The 14906-nt window shown below is 42.5% G+C and overlaps 1 protein-coding gene across 2 annotated transcripts in view; it reads right to left on the minus strand.

The window, feature by feature from the left end:
• The window catches only part of PLEKHG5 (pleckstrin homology and RhoGEF domain containing G5), a 210352-nt gene that overhangs the window by 54684 nt on the left and 140762 nt on the right, over window positions 1-14906 (minus strand). For both annotated transcript variants that reach the window (XM_040429715.1, XM_040429732.1), the window contains one exon: window positions 5865-6028. In XM_040429715.1, coding sequence (XP_040285649.1) covers window positions 5865-6028 — 164 coding nt within the window. The remainder of the gene's footprint in view (window positions 1-5864; window positions 6029-14906) is intronic.

The following is a 14906-nucleotide window of genomic DNA, read 5'->3' on the forward strand; positions in this document are numbered from 1 at the left end:
GGTGCAACCAAAACAGGTGAGTCTATCGTATCCACCAGCTCTTTGAAGGAAGCTGTTGTACCTCGATTTACTTACCCTATGAGCGCCTCTCTCACCCTTTGGCCGTTACTTCACTGACATGGCTAATAACAGGGAACAATAGGTTGCACTCAACTGCACAGAAAACGTAAACTGTAGGACAGGATCCAGCAAGTGTCTTATATCAAGGACAGTCAGGTTTATCATCCTTAGTCGGTATAACTATCTGGAGGAGCAAAGTCCCGGGGCAATCAGATAGATTCCAGCATTTATTTGGTCATCAGCCTAGTGGCACAGCCTTGTACAGAGCACTGCGGAGCAATAAACATGATCACACTGCGGCCGGCATATGCTAGCGCCAGTGACGTGCACATCATAAGGAAGATATGACAATAATTACATCTAATCTCTTCTGTCTTAAGGAAATGCTTTTTTCACGGACTGTTTCACACTGCTATAACCAGCCATAACGAGAATGCCATGGCGGATTGGCACATGAACTGCTAGGATGTCCATTACTGTGGACAGCAATACACAAGGACTGGCAATTTGCTACTATTAAAGGTGAATTCCAACACTGTATAAATAAAGATTAAAGGGGCTGTCCAGGATTAGTCAATGTTCATCCAGAAACAGCACCACCCTTGTCCACAGGTTGTGTGTGGTATTGCAGCCTATCCCGATTCATTTCAAACCCACAATCATCGTGTCCAATAGACAATGAGAAGCATTACACTGCGTTACACTGTAAAGAGCCATGCCTCTACTGGTTGTACATGATCAGGATAGAATTTCTGGCTCTGGATGTGAACAAGAAATTACTGATAAAAAGCTGAAATTGTAAAAAAAAGTTGAGAAACTGAAAAAGAATGTATATGTGAAAGTTGTAGCATACCGCATCACATGGCATATGACAGAGGGAGAGAAGCTGAGCTCTGTGATGTACACGTTTTATGATTTCTGGGTAAAACGCAGAGTAAGGGCTCATGCACACAACTGTATGTATTTTGCGGTCTGCTAAAAACGGATCCGCAAAAAATACAGATGACGTCCACATGCAGCTGGCCCCTAATAGAACAGTACTATCGTTGTCCGTAATGCAGACAATAATAGGGCATGTTCTATTTTTTTGCAGAACGGAAATACGGACATACGGAATGCACATGCAGTAACTTCCTTTTTTTTTGCGGACCCATTAAAATGAATGGTTCCGCATACAATCCGGACATGGAAAGAAAATACATTTGTGTGCATGAGCCCTAAAACCTCATTCACATGTCAGTGTTTCACGGACGTGTGCTGTACGTGTCCTCCATGGACACCACACGTCCCCATTCATTTTAATGTGTGTATTCACAGATCAGTGTTTTTGCACGGTCCGTGGATTCGTGTTTTTACCACCGATGCATGCTCTATTTTGTCCGTGTTCACGGATCTATCACGCCCATTATAGTGTATGGGTCCATGAAAACCACGGATGCAACACGGGTGCAAAATTATTTTTCTGCTGTGCAGGGTCAGTGAAACACAGATGGCACACGGACAGCAAAAAACGGACACACAGACCCAACATGGATCCTTCACGGACGCATCACTGACCACCTGCTCACGGATTTGAGCACGGACGTGTGAATGAGGCTTAAGGCACACATCAGTGAATAATGGGCATGTACTGTCAGTGTTCTCCATGGACAGCACACATATACGGCACCAATGTTTGAGGTGAGACAACCCCGTTAAATAAATTGCAAATCAATATCTTATTTTATAATAAATTTCCTGAGAATTCCCGGCAGACTACAATGGCAGCACTTCAGCTGTCAGATATTGAAATGCTACTGAAATGCACAAATAAATAAAAAACGGACTCTTAAAGGGGCTGTCCAGCTTTATACATCGTTAGATTAGGCCAGTACTGCACTGTATATAAACACAAACCATACATTCACCTGCTCCCCACCAGTGCTGAGGGCCCAACTCGTGCTCCTTCCGCTTCCTGTACTGTATACGTCCAGACAGGCCCTCCAAGCGGCATATGACCTAGAAGTAACTTGCCACTTTGTTATATGTCACTGCTGAGGCCAGTGACTGACTGCAGTGGCGCATGTGACCTTGTCCGGAAGTTTACAGTGGACCAGAAGAAGCACAGACCGACCCTTCGGCACTGGACCCGAGTGGCAGGGTGTAGGTAGGGTTGTCACCTGGCCGGTATTCCACTAGCCTAGCTGGTATTCTGCTCAGACTGCCTGTACCAGTACTTTTTGAACTGGCCCACTGACTTGCCAGTGGATACTACAGAGGTTTTTAGCCATCAATAGGAAAGAAACAAAGTTGCATAAAACTCAAAATTTGATCAAAGCATTAGTGCCAAATAACACCCCGCGTTAAGCCATACCCCCTTTTTTTATCTGTGTAAACTTGGCTGGTATTTTTTGCTGGGAAAAGTGGCAACCCTAGGTGTAGGGAGTATGTTTTGCTGTTTAGGTACAGTGCAGTACTGTCCAAATTTAAAGCGTAACTAAACTTTTAATGACGTTTTTTTTAAATGTCCCAAATGCCCTAATGATCATTTTTCTAATGTATTTTATTTATTGATTTTGCATTCTTACTAAAGAAATTCCCCCCTAAAGCTCAGATTTCCCTGTACGCTTTAAATTGACTATTCTCCACACTGCTGATTCCTCATAAGTCATAAAGTGTAGACTCCGTACCCCATACACTTTGAGAAGTCAATGGTGTGGAGAATACTGAATTTAAAGCCCACAGGGGAATCTGCACTTTTTAGGGGAAAATATCTCTAGTAAAAATGCTAAATCAATAAATAAAATACATTAGAAATTTTTTTATTATGGCATTTGGGACATTTAAAAAAAAAAACTTAATTAAAAGTTTACTTACTCTTTAAGCAGGGATATAAAGATGGACATCCCCTTTAAGTTCAAGGGTGAGAACCTGACAGATTTCTTGGCCAGACTCTCTACAAGGGCTTCTTTGAAGTGACCGTCAAGGCCAGGAACAGGCCAGTTCCTGTCATTTTGGAGCTGATCCAACATGTCTCCTATTGAAACTATAGGAAAGCAGTCCTCTGAAACATTGTGCTCAGGTCACGGTATTTGTTCTAAGCGAGACAGCAGGAAATAAGGCAAATCAGCCAGAGGAAATGGAAAGAGCAGGCCAACCATGGCTACCTCTTCACACCACAAACAGCCATATTCTGCATAATCTGTAACTGAAGATCTGGAGCCCTGATGCAAAAGCTACTTATATTCCACTTAAAATAAAGAAAGTCCCTAAACATTTTTTGCTAAAAAAAAACAAAACACCAGCTCCAGATGTTTTATCTGAAAGTCTATTGGAAATATAAATGCAGGATATGCATGCATCTGTTACTATTAGCGTTATTTCTCCATCTGATGGCCTTTTTTTGGCTCTAGCCTTTAAAAAAAAAAAAAAAGCAGTATGATGACGCAAGAGCCTGAAAAAAAAACCTCCATTCAAACATGTGTTAAAATAAAAACGCCACTAAAAACATCATAAAAAAAACACATGCGGTATAGAAAAAAACCACAACTGGGTATTGTGGCTTTTTTGTGTTTTTTTTAGTGGTTAGTAGTAACAATATGATAGACACAGAAGGATTTATGGAATTTATTTGTATTATTTTTAAGGGAAATGCTCAAATTTTTTTATATGCTGTATGGGGTGTGTCAGATATGAAGATGCTATAAGAGGACTCACAACAAATGTTTCCATATTTTAACTAAAAGGACTTGGCAGATCTCCTGAGCTCTCTGCACTGGCTGAACAGTATAAGGGTACAATCACATTGTCAGGTTTCTGCATGCAGTTTTTGTAGCCAAAATCAGTAGAGGATCATAGAAGGAAAGAAAATATAAACGACAGATACGACTTCTCCTCTTTTTTTAATTCACTCCTGGTTTTAGCTTCCAAAACTACATGCAGAAACCTGACTGTGTGGTTGTAGACTAAGGCCCCTTTCACACGAGCGAGCATTCCGCGCGGATGCGATGCGTGAGGTGAACGCATTGCACCCGCACTGAATACTGACCCATTCATTTCTATGGGGCTGTTCACATGAGCGGTGATTTTCACTCATCACTTGTGCGTTGCGTGAAAATCGCAGCATGCTCCTCTTTGTGCGTTTTTCACGCAACGCAGGCCCCATAGAAGTGAATGGGGTTGCGTGAAAATCGCAAGCATCTGCAAGCAAGTGCGGATGCGGTGCGATTTTCACGCATGGTTGCTAAGAGACGATCGGGATGGAGACCCGATCATTATTATTTTCCCTTATAACATGGTTATAAGGGAAAATAATAGCATTCTGAATACAGAATGCATAGTAAAACAGCGCTGGAGGGGTTAAAAATAAATAAATAATAATTTAACTCACCTTAATCCACTTGATCGCGGAGCCCGGCATCTCCTTCTGTCTGAATAGGACCTGTGGTGAGCATTAAGTACAGTTACAGGACCTTTGATGACGTCACTCCGGTTATCACATGGTACGTCACATGATCTTTTACCATGGTGATGGATCATGTGATGACCGGAGTGATGTCATCAAAGGTCCTGGAATGAATGCTCAGCACAGAAGGAGACAGACGAGATGCCGGCAGCGCCAGCAAGTGGATTAAGGTGAGTTAAATTTTATTTTATTTTTTTAACCCCTCCAGCGCTAGTTTACTATGCATTCTGTAATCAGAATGCTATTATTTTTCCTTATAACCATGTTATAAGGGAAAATAATTCAATCTACAGAACACCGATCCCAAGCCCGAACTTCTGTGAAGAAGTTCGGGTTTGGGTACCAAACACGCACGATTTTTCTCACGCGAGTGCAAAACGCATAACAATGTTTTGCACTCGTGCGGAAAAATCACGGGTGTTCCCGCAACGCACCCGCACATTTACCCGCAACGCCCCTTTTGTGAAAGAGGCCTAAGGGCTCATGCACACGACCACAAATTGCGGATCCACAAAACTCAGGCCGCCCATAATAGAAATGCCTATTCTTCTCTGCAAAACGGACTAGAATAGGACATGTTCGATTTTTTTTTGCGGGGCCACGGAACAGAGCAACGAATGAGGACAGCAAAAAATGCAGCTCGGATGCGGACCCAAACAATGTTCCTGTGCATGAGCCCTAAGAGTGTATAGGAACACACTATTGACAAGGGAAATGTTAACACCCAGTTGGAAATTTAGTAATACACTCCCAGGAGGAATCACAATGAAATACATTCTCTAAAATGTTAGAAAAGATACTCCTGGATTGTAATTTTATGAGGAATGCACTAAAACAGAAATGTCAGAAGAGTATACAGGTCTTCTTCCAATTGTAATAGTATTAAACTTGGGCAGACTAACCATGCCAGGGCTCTGGGCTTTGCAGAGTCATCCATTCACATTATAGCCCTCCACCTGAAAGCTGCACCATAATTTGAGCTCCAGGGGGGATGTGGAGGCAGCAGCCTAGGAACATTCCAGACTATAGACCTGTGATGTCTAACCTCCGGCTATAGCAAAACTATGACTCCCAAGATGCACACTTGCTTGGCTGTTATCAGAACTCTATAGAAATGAATGGAGCATGTTGGGAGTAGTAGTTTCACCACAGCTGGAGTGCTGGAGGTTAGCCATCACTGCTATAGACTTTTCTCCCTTAGCTTCAGCAAGGGGGCTGATTTTGCTGACGTTAAAATGACCATGGCCAAAGTCCCATATTGCCCAGTGGGCCATTTAAATCCCACAGCATTAGCCCAGCTTTGTCTAAACTTCAGTACTGAATTATTTTAGGTGCATAGCATGAGCTGTGGCTCACATACCATGAGGTCAGAGCTCTCTCTCCTGAACGGCGGCTGGTCCGGCCTCTCATTGGGGGAGGTGAAGATAAACGTGGACGTAGCTCCGGTGTTCCTCATGATGGGTAAGCTTAACGATCTGAAATCCTTCACAGCCTGTTCCACTTTCAGCTCATCCCCTGGTTTAGCTGTGATTGAAAAACAAATGCCATTAAAATACTATATAAATCATAACAGCATTTTGCAAAGTAGAAACAAAAATTAAAAATAGCAGAGGATATTTACTCAAAATGTCTGACCGTAAAGGGATACTCCAAAATTAGGTCTTCAATTTTTATCTAGAAACAGTGTCACTCTTGATCATAGGCGGAGTATTGCAGCTCATCACTGTTCTAGTGTTTGGGGCTGAGTAGAATTACCAGAGATAGCCAATGGACAAAAGTAGTGCCATCACAAAGTATCTATAATATCAACCACAAAGCCCCAGTAATACCAGCCACATTGCCATCATCAAGATGGTGCACCATGACAATCATAGTGCAAGCACTATAGCACCCAAAACGGCTTATACAATCTACAACAGTGCTTCCACAGCAGAACGGCGCCTCCTCTGCCCAGTGTCAGGAATGCAAAGGACTGTTCAGATCTGATACACAGGGTTAAAACAAATGGACAATATATGACTAAGCCTTGTCCTAAATTAGGTGCATATATGCCAGGGCATCTAACACAATTATGGCGCAGTGCTTAGTAAGCTGCGAGAAGGCCATGGCGCTCACAGGAGTGCTGATGCCTTTTCAAACAGCTGATCAGTGGGGGTCTCGGGTGTTGGACCCCCACTGATCAGATACTGATGATCTATCCTGAAGATAGCCAACAAAAAGAAGGTTACGGCAGCATCTCCAATTGTTCCTTTATTTCGTATTGCTGCGAGTGTGTACACAAAAAGCCAAATAGTAACGTTTCGGCTACATGGTAGCCTTTATCGAGCCTTTATGCAGCCTTGTTTGACTCTATCCTGAGGATAGGTCATCAGTAGTAAAATACTGGAAAACCCTTTTAACGTCTAAACAGCATGTACTCTCACAGTACAGACAATATTGATGTCTAAGTATTATGGATTCTCATAGCATGGTCTGGAACAATGGCCCAGATTTACTAATGTGTGTGGATCTAAAATCAACATAGAAAGTGGCGCAAATAGGCAACTAGGGTTTCTACACCTTCTCCCCGACTTGATTGAAAAAGGCATGACGCTTATCAGAAAGAAGTGGGGTTTTGCTGGAAAGGGACATGGCCAAAGATACATTATTCTGTGTCTAAAATGTCTTACAATTCTGGTGAAAATTGCTGTTTCAAAGAAAGCCAACCAATAGTTGGTATATAGCCGGACAAAGCGTCTATACCACATCTATCATCCAGCCTGAACCACTATGAGGCTAGAGAGCCTCTAAATTTGCACCATCTGCAAGATCGGTAAATCTGGGCCAATGTCCTAACACCATTGACTCTCATAGTATGGACAAACAATGTCCTAATAGCATGGACTTTCATAGGATCCATAGTGATGATGTTTACATACTGTAAGATGGAATCTTGTAGTTTAGACAATAATGATGTCTAGATAGTATGGCCTGTCATAGCAGGGACTCCCATACTACAAATAATAATAGGGGCGTCACTACCGCCATAGCTGCTAAGTCTACATCAGCAGGAGGCCCAGGCCGACAGAGCCAAGACAGCAGCCAGGCAGCGCAGGAGGACGGCTATTAATTAGTTACATTTTGGACCCCCCACCCACGGCAGCAGGGGGCCTGGCATACTACAGTGTGACTCCTCTGTTCAGTACAGAAGCCATGCTTCTGTTAGGTCAGGCCCCTTCTCTCCTTAACCAAGGCCCCCATCACCTATGAAGCTGCACTGGTAAAGAAGCTTGAGCTCTGGACCTAGTTGCATGAGGCCCTGCAGGTAACAGGCAGGTAACCATCTATACTAAAAGAGTTATCAATGTGTTCCTGAGGTGTTACATAGGACTGCAGGTAACATCTAATATATTATCTGTACTCAGAGTTATCGTTATCTGAGGTGTTACACAGGACTGCAGGTAACATCTACTACATTATCCATACTCAGAGTTATCACTGTGTTATCTGAGGGGTTACATAGGACTGCAGGTGTTATCTACTATATTACTTGGAGATTTAGCACTGTGTTATCTGTGGTGTTAAGTCTTCCCTTATCCCTGCTTCCTGGACTCCCAAAGCGTGGACAGAATCTGGGGAGCATGAACTATCAAAGTGTGGACAGTAATGCCATCTAAAAAAGCATGGACCCTCATAACATGGATAGAAGGACTCTCATAGCATGGATGGACCCCCATATTATGGACTGGAAAGATATCTATACAACATGGACTCTCATAACATGTACACAAACAACATCTAAATAGCATGGACTCTCAAAGGAAAGACCAAAGTGATGTTTGACAGGAACAATATCTAAATATCAAGGACTCTCATCATAGAGAGAGGAATTTCATCTAATAACAATAACTCTTTTCATATAGAGAGGAATAACATCTAAGTATCATGGGGACTCTTGTATTTGTTAAGAAAAACATTACAAAAAATGTCTGCATCATAAACAAACAGCCACTTTTTTTTATTTTTTTTATTTAATTGACAGAGATAATTACAAAATTATTTTCTGAACATCTTATCTTCAACATTATTACATTTCTCATTTTTACCCCAAACTTCCCCCCATCCCTCCCCCTTCCTTGTGATGCGTCTCCTATCCCCCTCTGTCCTCTAGGACAGAGCAGGGATAACGGTGGGGTGGAAGCAAAAAGACCTAAGACTTCCAAACCCCCATATCTTTTTCCATTTCTCCTTAATATTTCTCTTGTTTATATAAGATTTTTTCATAACTCTTAATCCTATTGACCAGATTCAACCATATACACACAATAGGAGTATTTCGTGAAAACCATCCTCGCCTGATTAAAAGTCTCGCCAGAAAAAGTATTTTAATCAGAAGAGTCCTTTTATACTTTGTCCTTTTAATTTGGCAAAAGTCATCCAGAATCCAAACATTCCACCGTAAATGGAATCACTATTTTCAATTTTTGAGTAATAAGTTTGTCTATTGCCTCCTAATATTCTGTTAGTTGTATACAAGACCAAAACATGTGCAAAAAATCAGCCCCAAGTGAGTCACATCGTGGACAATTAGACGTACCTCTCAGTCCACATTTGTTAAGCCATACTGGTGTGACATATAATCTATGTATGATATTGAATTGACCCAAAACATGATTAAAATTGTGCGACAATGCTCTTAAGTTAGTCATTTTCCCCCAGTCATCTGGCTGGATCCTTAAAACATATCTCCAAACCATATGTCCGGGGGAACGTAAACCTTTTAATAGTGCATCAAGAAACATTTTATAAAATTGAGAAATTTTTTACTTCTGCCCGAAATTTCCCATCAAATCATTCAAAGGTGTAGAAGTGTTTATCTGTAACAAAAATTTTCCCTTTACACTACAAAGTGCTGAACGTAACTGTAAATATCTAAACCACGATAAATTATTATATGCTCTCTTTGTGTCAACTCCAAAAAAGGAAGTATATCTCCATTCTCACCACTTGTGCAACATACAGAATATAGTTTTTTTGCCAGTACTTATCTTCAGCTAGATCATCCAGCTCCTGTAAATAGTTATACCAAAGGGGCATACAATGGAGAGATCCCCTTATTCCCAGCCAATCTCTAAGTGTTCCACGTCTTAGTAAATAACTTTCTAGTTTCCTCATAATCCAGTTGAACTCTGGATAATAACCCGGACTCTAATAATTTAAACATATTATAATATGTAGATGTACTCAACAGTTTCCTACAAAGTGGACTTTTCTCCCAATGATTATAAAGCTATAGCTGTGAAGCTATAAAATAGCCCTTCAAATAGGGAAGGTTCAACCCTCCCTGTTCCAACAGCTTATAAAGATATTCCAGTTTGAGCCTCACCCGCTTTCTTCCCCACACCAGATCATTAATAATTCTCTCAATTAACTTAAAGAGGTTATCCTTAATCTACAATGGGGAATTCCTAGGAATATAGAGGAGTTGGGGTAATATCACCATCTTAACCAAGGATTTTCTGTCAGCTCTAGATAAAGGAAGTAGAAGCCATATCGTCACTTTAGACCTCAACTTACTTATCAATGGAATCAGATTTAGATGTAAAAAATCTTCAACTTTAGGGGACATAATCATGCCCAAATATTCAATTGAATTAAAAATCCTAAGTAAACTCAAGGGCCCTTCAATAGAGTATTCAGGTCTATCCACAGGCATAAGCATTGTCTTTGACCAGTTGATATCAAAGCCCGAGACTGCACCAAAGGTGTTCACTATTTGAATAGGTTTGGGAAGTGAGGTATTAGTATGATTTATAAAAAAAGCACATCATCCGCGTATAGAGAGATGCGGTCCTCTATTACTAGTACCCCATACCCCTCAATCCCAGAATCCTGCCTAATTCCAGCAGCGAGGGGCTCAATATAAATATCAAATAATAACTTAAGAGCATTGTCGCACAATTTTAATCATGTTTTGGACAACCCTGACGGGTACCTTTACTCAAAGAGAAGCTCTTTGTCATGCTCCCATTGAGATTCAATCTTGCAATAGGGGACTTATACAATAGCTTAATCATATCTATAAATCTATCAAATCCCATCTTTCCCAAAACCTTCCAATGGAATCTCCACTCCACCCTGAAGACTGTATGTTGGCAAACAGACAATGCAAATTATAGTGAGTACCCTTATTAGGAATAAACCCGTTTTGATCTGGGTGTATAATTGATGTAATTACCTTGGATAGCCTTGTAGCCAGAATTCTCGAGAGAAGCTTCATATCTGTATTTAATAAAGAAATAGGTCTATATGACCCCATATCGAGGGGGTCCTTGGCCTTTTTCAATATCAGTTATTATTACAGCCTCTGTCATTGACTCTGGAAGGCTATCCTCCTCAAATGATTTTTTTTTAAAAACTCAGAAAAGAAGGGAGGATAATCTCCCCATATTTACGATAAAATTCATATGGGAGTCCATCTGACCCGGGGGAAGAATTCCCCGAATATAGAGAGAGATCCAAATCTAGGAACTCCCTCTGAACCCTCTGTATACTGAACCATTTATATGTGTGTTTACTTACAGTGCCACCAAATTGCAAATATAAATTGCAAGCTACAATTGCAAACTACAAAGTTCACAATCCAAATTCAAATTACATATTGCAATCCAAATTGCATACAACCATACCAGATCATACTCAACCAATCTGCAAATAGTTACTGCAAACTGCAAACCCAGTTTAGCCAGTAGAACTGTTAAATCTCAGATATACCTCTCAGAGAGATCATAAAGTGCTTAAAGGGCTTCTGTCACCCCACTAAACTCATAATTTTTTTTGGGGTACTTATAATCCCTATACTGCGATATATCTATACATTATGTTATTAATCATTTTCGTTCTGTAGATAAGGCAAAAAACTTACTTTTATAATATGCTAATTACCTGTCTACCAGCAAGTAGGGCGTCTACTTGCTGGTAGCAGCCGCAAAAAATCGCCTCCTCCTCCTGTTGATTGACAGGGCCAGCCGCGATCTCCTCCTCCGGTGGCCCTGTCTGCATTTCAAAAATCGCGCGCCTGTCTTGATTCGGCGCAGGCGCTCTGAGAGAAGGAGGCTCGCCTCCTCAGCACTCCCTCAGTGCGCCTGCGCCGATGACGTCTTCTCTAAGTGAGAAAATAGAACCCGTTGATTCTATTCCTAGATGTCACGGCAATGCTCAGGAGAGTGTTACAACTATTGTCCCAACAGGACAAGGACAACAGAGAACAGTCCTCGCTAAACTTCCCGTGCCAGAACCCACTGTACTGAAGTACAGACGTACTGAAGTTCAGAGAGTGAAAGGCAAGTTTTGAAATGATCATTGAGCAAGTTATTCTACCTTCAGAGATATGTTGGTGGGGAAGCAAAGAAAGTTCTTGAAGGTAACTTCTATAGAAAAGACGAAGAAGCCTACAAGCAAGCTTGGGAAAAATTAAATGGAAGATATGGTCATCCTGTCTTAGTACAAAGAGCGTTTAGAGAGAAATTGAATAACTGGCCTAAAATAGGTCCTAAAGAGCACTTCAGACTCCAAGAGTACGGTGACTTCCTGCAAGCATGCAGCAATGCCATCCCACATGTTCAAGGACTGGAAGTACTGAATGACTGTACTGAAAGTACTACTAACTAAGAAGTGGCTTCTAGGTGGAATCGCTATGTGACTGAACAGTTAGATCTAGGTAAGGACTTCCCAAGTTTTAAAGAGTTCTCTGAGTTCATCAATAAGGAAGCATGGATAGCATGTAATCCAGTAACAGCATCTTATGTCATAAAATTCTTAGAAGAAAGGCTTGTGAGGGATATAAGACGCGCAAGAGCAACTAGCTTTGCAACCAACACAGCAGCTAAAGGTCCAGATACCTACGAGAGCAAGTTCAAAGTCACTACTGGGATCAGTAGAGAGACAGAACCGACAAATCTTCAGACTACCTTCAAGTGTATGTTCTGTGGAGAGAACCACTCCATACATAAATGCCAACAATTGAAGGCGAAGTCCCCAGAAGACAAAATTTGTGCTGGATAACCAACTGTGTTTTGGATGCCTAAGAAAAGACCATGTTACTAAGGAGTGTAAGAAAAATGCCACATGCAGCATTTGCAAAGGACGCCATCCTACACCACTACATGAAGAATGTCCAAAGAACGATAAATCCTCAATACTTAAAGATACCGAGGAAGGAAAGAAAGTATCGGTAATCTCTTGAAGAGTGAGGGAAGGAGAAAGCAATGGCACATCAATGGTTGTACCAGTGTGCATTTTAAATCCTAAAAGGAGGAACAAGAATGTATACGCCTATGCGCTACTGGATGCCCAGAGTGACGTCACCATTATTGATCAAGAAATCTGCAAGAAATTACAAGTGGCTACAGAACCAGTTGTGGCAAACCTAGCCACTTCGGTATATCAAAGACTGGGTTCATGTGTCAATTTTACACTCTACAAGACTGAGGGCATTCCTACGCTAGTTTCACGAACAAAAGTTGTATGCCACACTTCCCCTCCCCTCAGCTGAGGGATAACCCAATTGACATTGTAGCCATTGTGTTTCTGCTGAATAGCCAGACGAGGGCTCGGCGGGTCCCTGATTACTTTTGTCTTACGAACCATAAGGGAATAGCATTGCAGGTTAAGTTTTCCACAGAGTCCACCAGGGGAAAACCCCTGGAATGCCATTATGGAAACCCCGTGCATGGGGAAACTCCTGGAATGCCATTATGTTAACCCCTTGCATGGGGAAACTCCTGGAATGCCATTATGGAAACCCCTTGCATGGGGACTTGTATATAAACGTTTACATTGCAATAAAAGGTTGTTGTTGATTCCCAGACTGTCGGCCAGTTCTTGGGACAAAGGGATTATACTTACGCTACCCATATTTTATATGCTGGATAGGACTACCAGCGGAGACACCGTGGATTAAACTATTACTCCGCTACAATTGGAGAATTGAGACGAACTATGCCGCACTGAAACGAGCTACACTAAAAGAACTGTTGAAAGAAAGGGGTAAAATAGCCAGCAACAAGAGGAAAGCTACTCTTATTGCCGAACTCATGGAGGGAGACTGAGCAAATAATACGACACCTCCACCACAGAGGGAAGAAACAGAGTTTCAAAAAGAACTCCACCACAGAGGGAAGAAACAGAGTTTCAAAAATAACTCAGAACCAGATTAGAGTTTTACCCAGAAACACCACCCACAGAGACATTGGAAAGATTAATGGCAGATATATAGAAGTATATCATGGCCAGGCAGCTACAAACAGGCCGGCGATCCAGAGAGGGGTCACCAGCACCATCCAGCATCACCCAGGGAAAAATTAAGATTCCCTTTCAAGCATTTAAAAATTATGCCGATACAGAGGACGACATCGACAGATATCTACAGGACTTTGAAAGATTGTGCCAGCTGCATGATATCAGCCCCAAAGACCAGGTACCCCTGCTTGCTGGTAGATTACCTGGCCGTGCAGCAGTGGCGCAGTTCCAGGTGAACACAGCAGAGACTACCAGAAGGTGAAACAGGCCATTCTAGCACGTTATGCCATTACCCCCGAGGCAAGGAGACGTAAATTCCGGGAATTTAAAAAGCAGGAAAAGGATTCTCATGCAGAATGGGCTCACCGCTTACACAGACCTGCCATGGGGTGGATACAAGCGACCCAAGCCACTACCCTGGAGGACCTACTACAACTGGTCCTCCTAGAACAATTCTTCAAGGGGCTGGCACCAGAGGTACAAGACTGGGTAAGGGATCGAAAGCCCCATACCCTACACGACGCAGCCAAGCTAGCGGACGAGCATCAAGATGCAAGGCAATACCAACGTCCACCCCCCCCACTTATTCTCCAGACCTGCAACCCCTCTTCCAGCTCCTACGACTTCGACTCTGTCACGACTAGGGGGAGCCCCTAACCGATACCCACCGAGATACCCACCCCGGCATAGTATACGATGCCACACCTGCAACCAGTTGGACCATGTGCAATGGGAATGCCCACGGAACCGAAACCGCCAAACCTGGTCCAATCAGGGCCAACCTCCAGGGACTCGGGCGACGGTACATTGCTACCAGGGTGAAGCTAATGCCCGACACACTTCAGTCACCTCTGTAGAAGAACAACTGGGGGTACTACATGAGGTCAACCCCATCCAAGCAGCTTCCGACAAGAGACAAGGTCATCGCCAGGGTGCATACCTAGCGGGGAAACATGTGCAAGGACTATGTGAATCTGGGGGTACTTTGACCTTGGTCCGGAACCACCTCATCCCCAAGAAGGCCCGCACCGGAGAGTGTGTAGCCGTGCGAGTGGCAGGGGGAGCCATCTACAAAGTACCTACTGCCAAGGTGCATTTGAATTGGGGAGTAGGATCAGGGGAT

Source organism: Bufo bufo, chromosome 1 (assembly GCF_905171765.1).
Source record: "Bufo bufo chromosome 1, aBufBuf1.1, whole genome shotgun sequence".
In the NCBI taxonomy this organism is placed as follows: domain Eukaryota; kingdom Metazoa; phylum Chordata; class Amphibia; order Anura; family Bufonidae; genus Bufo; species Bufo bufo.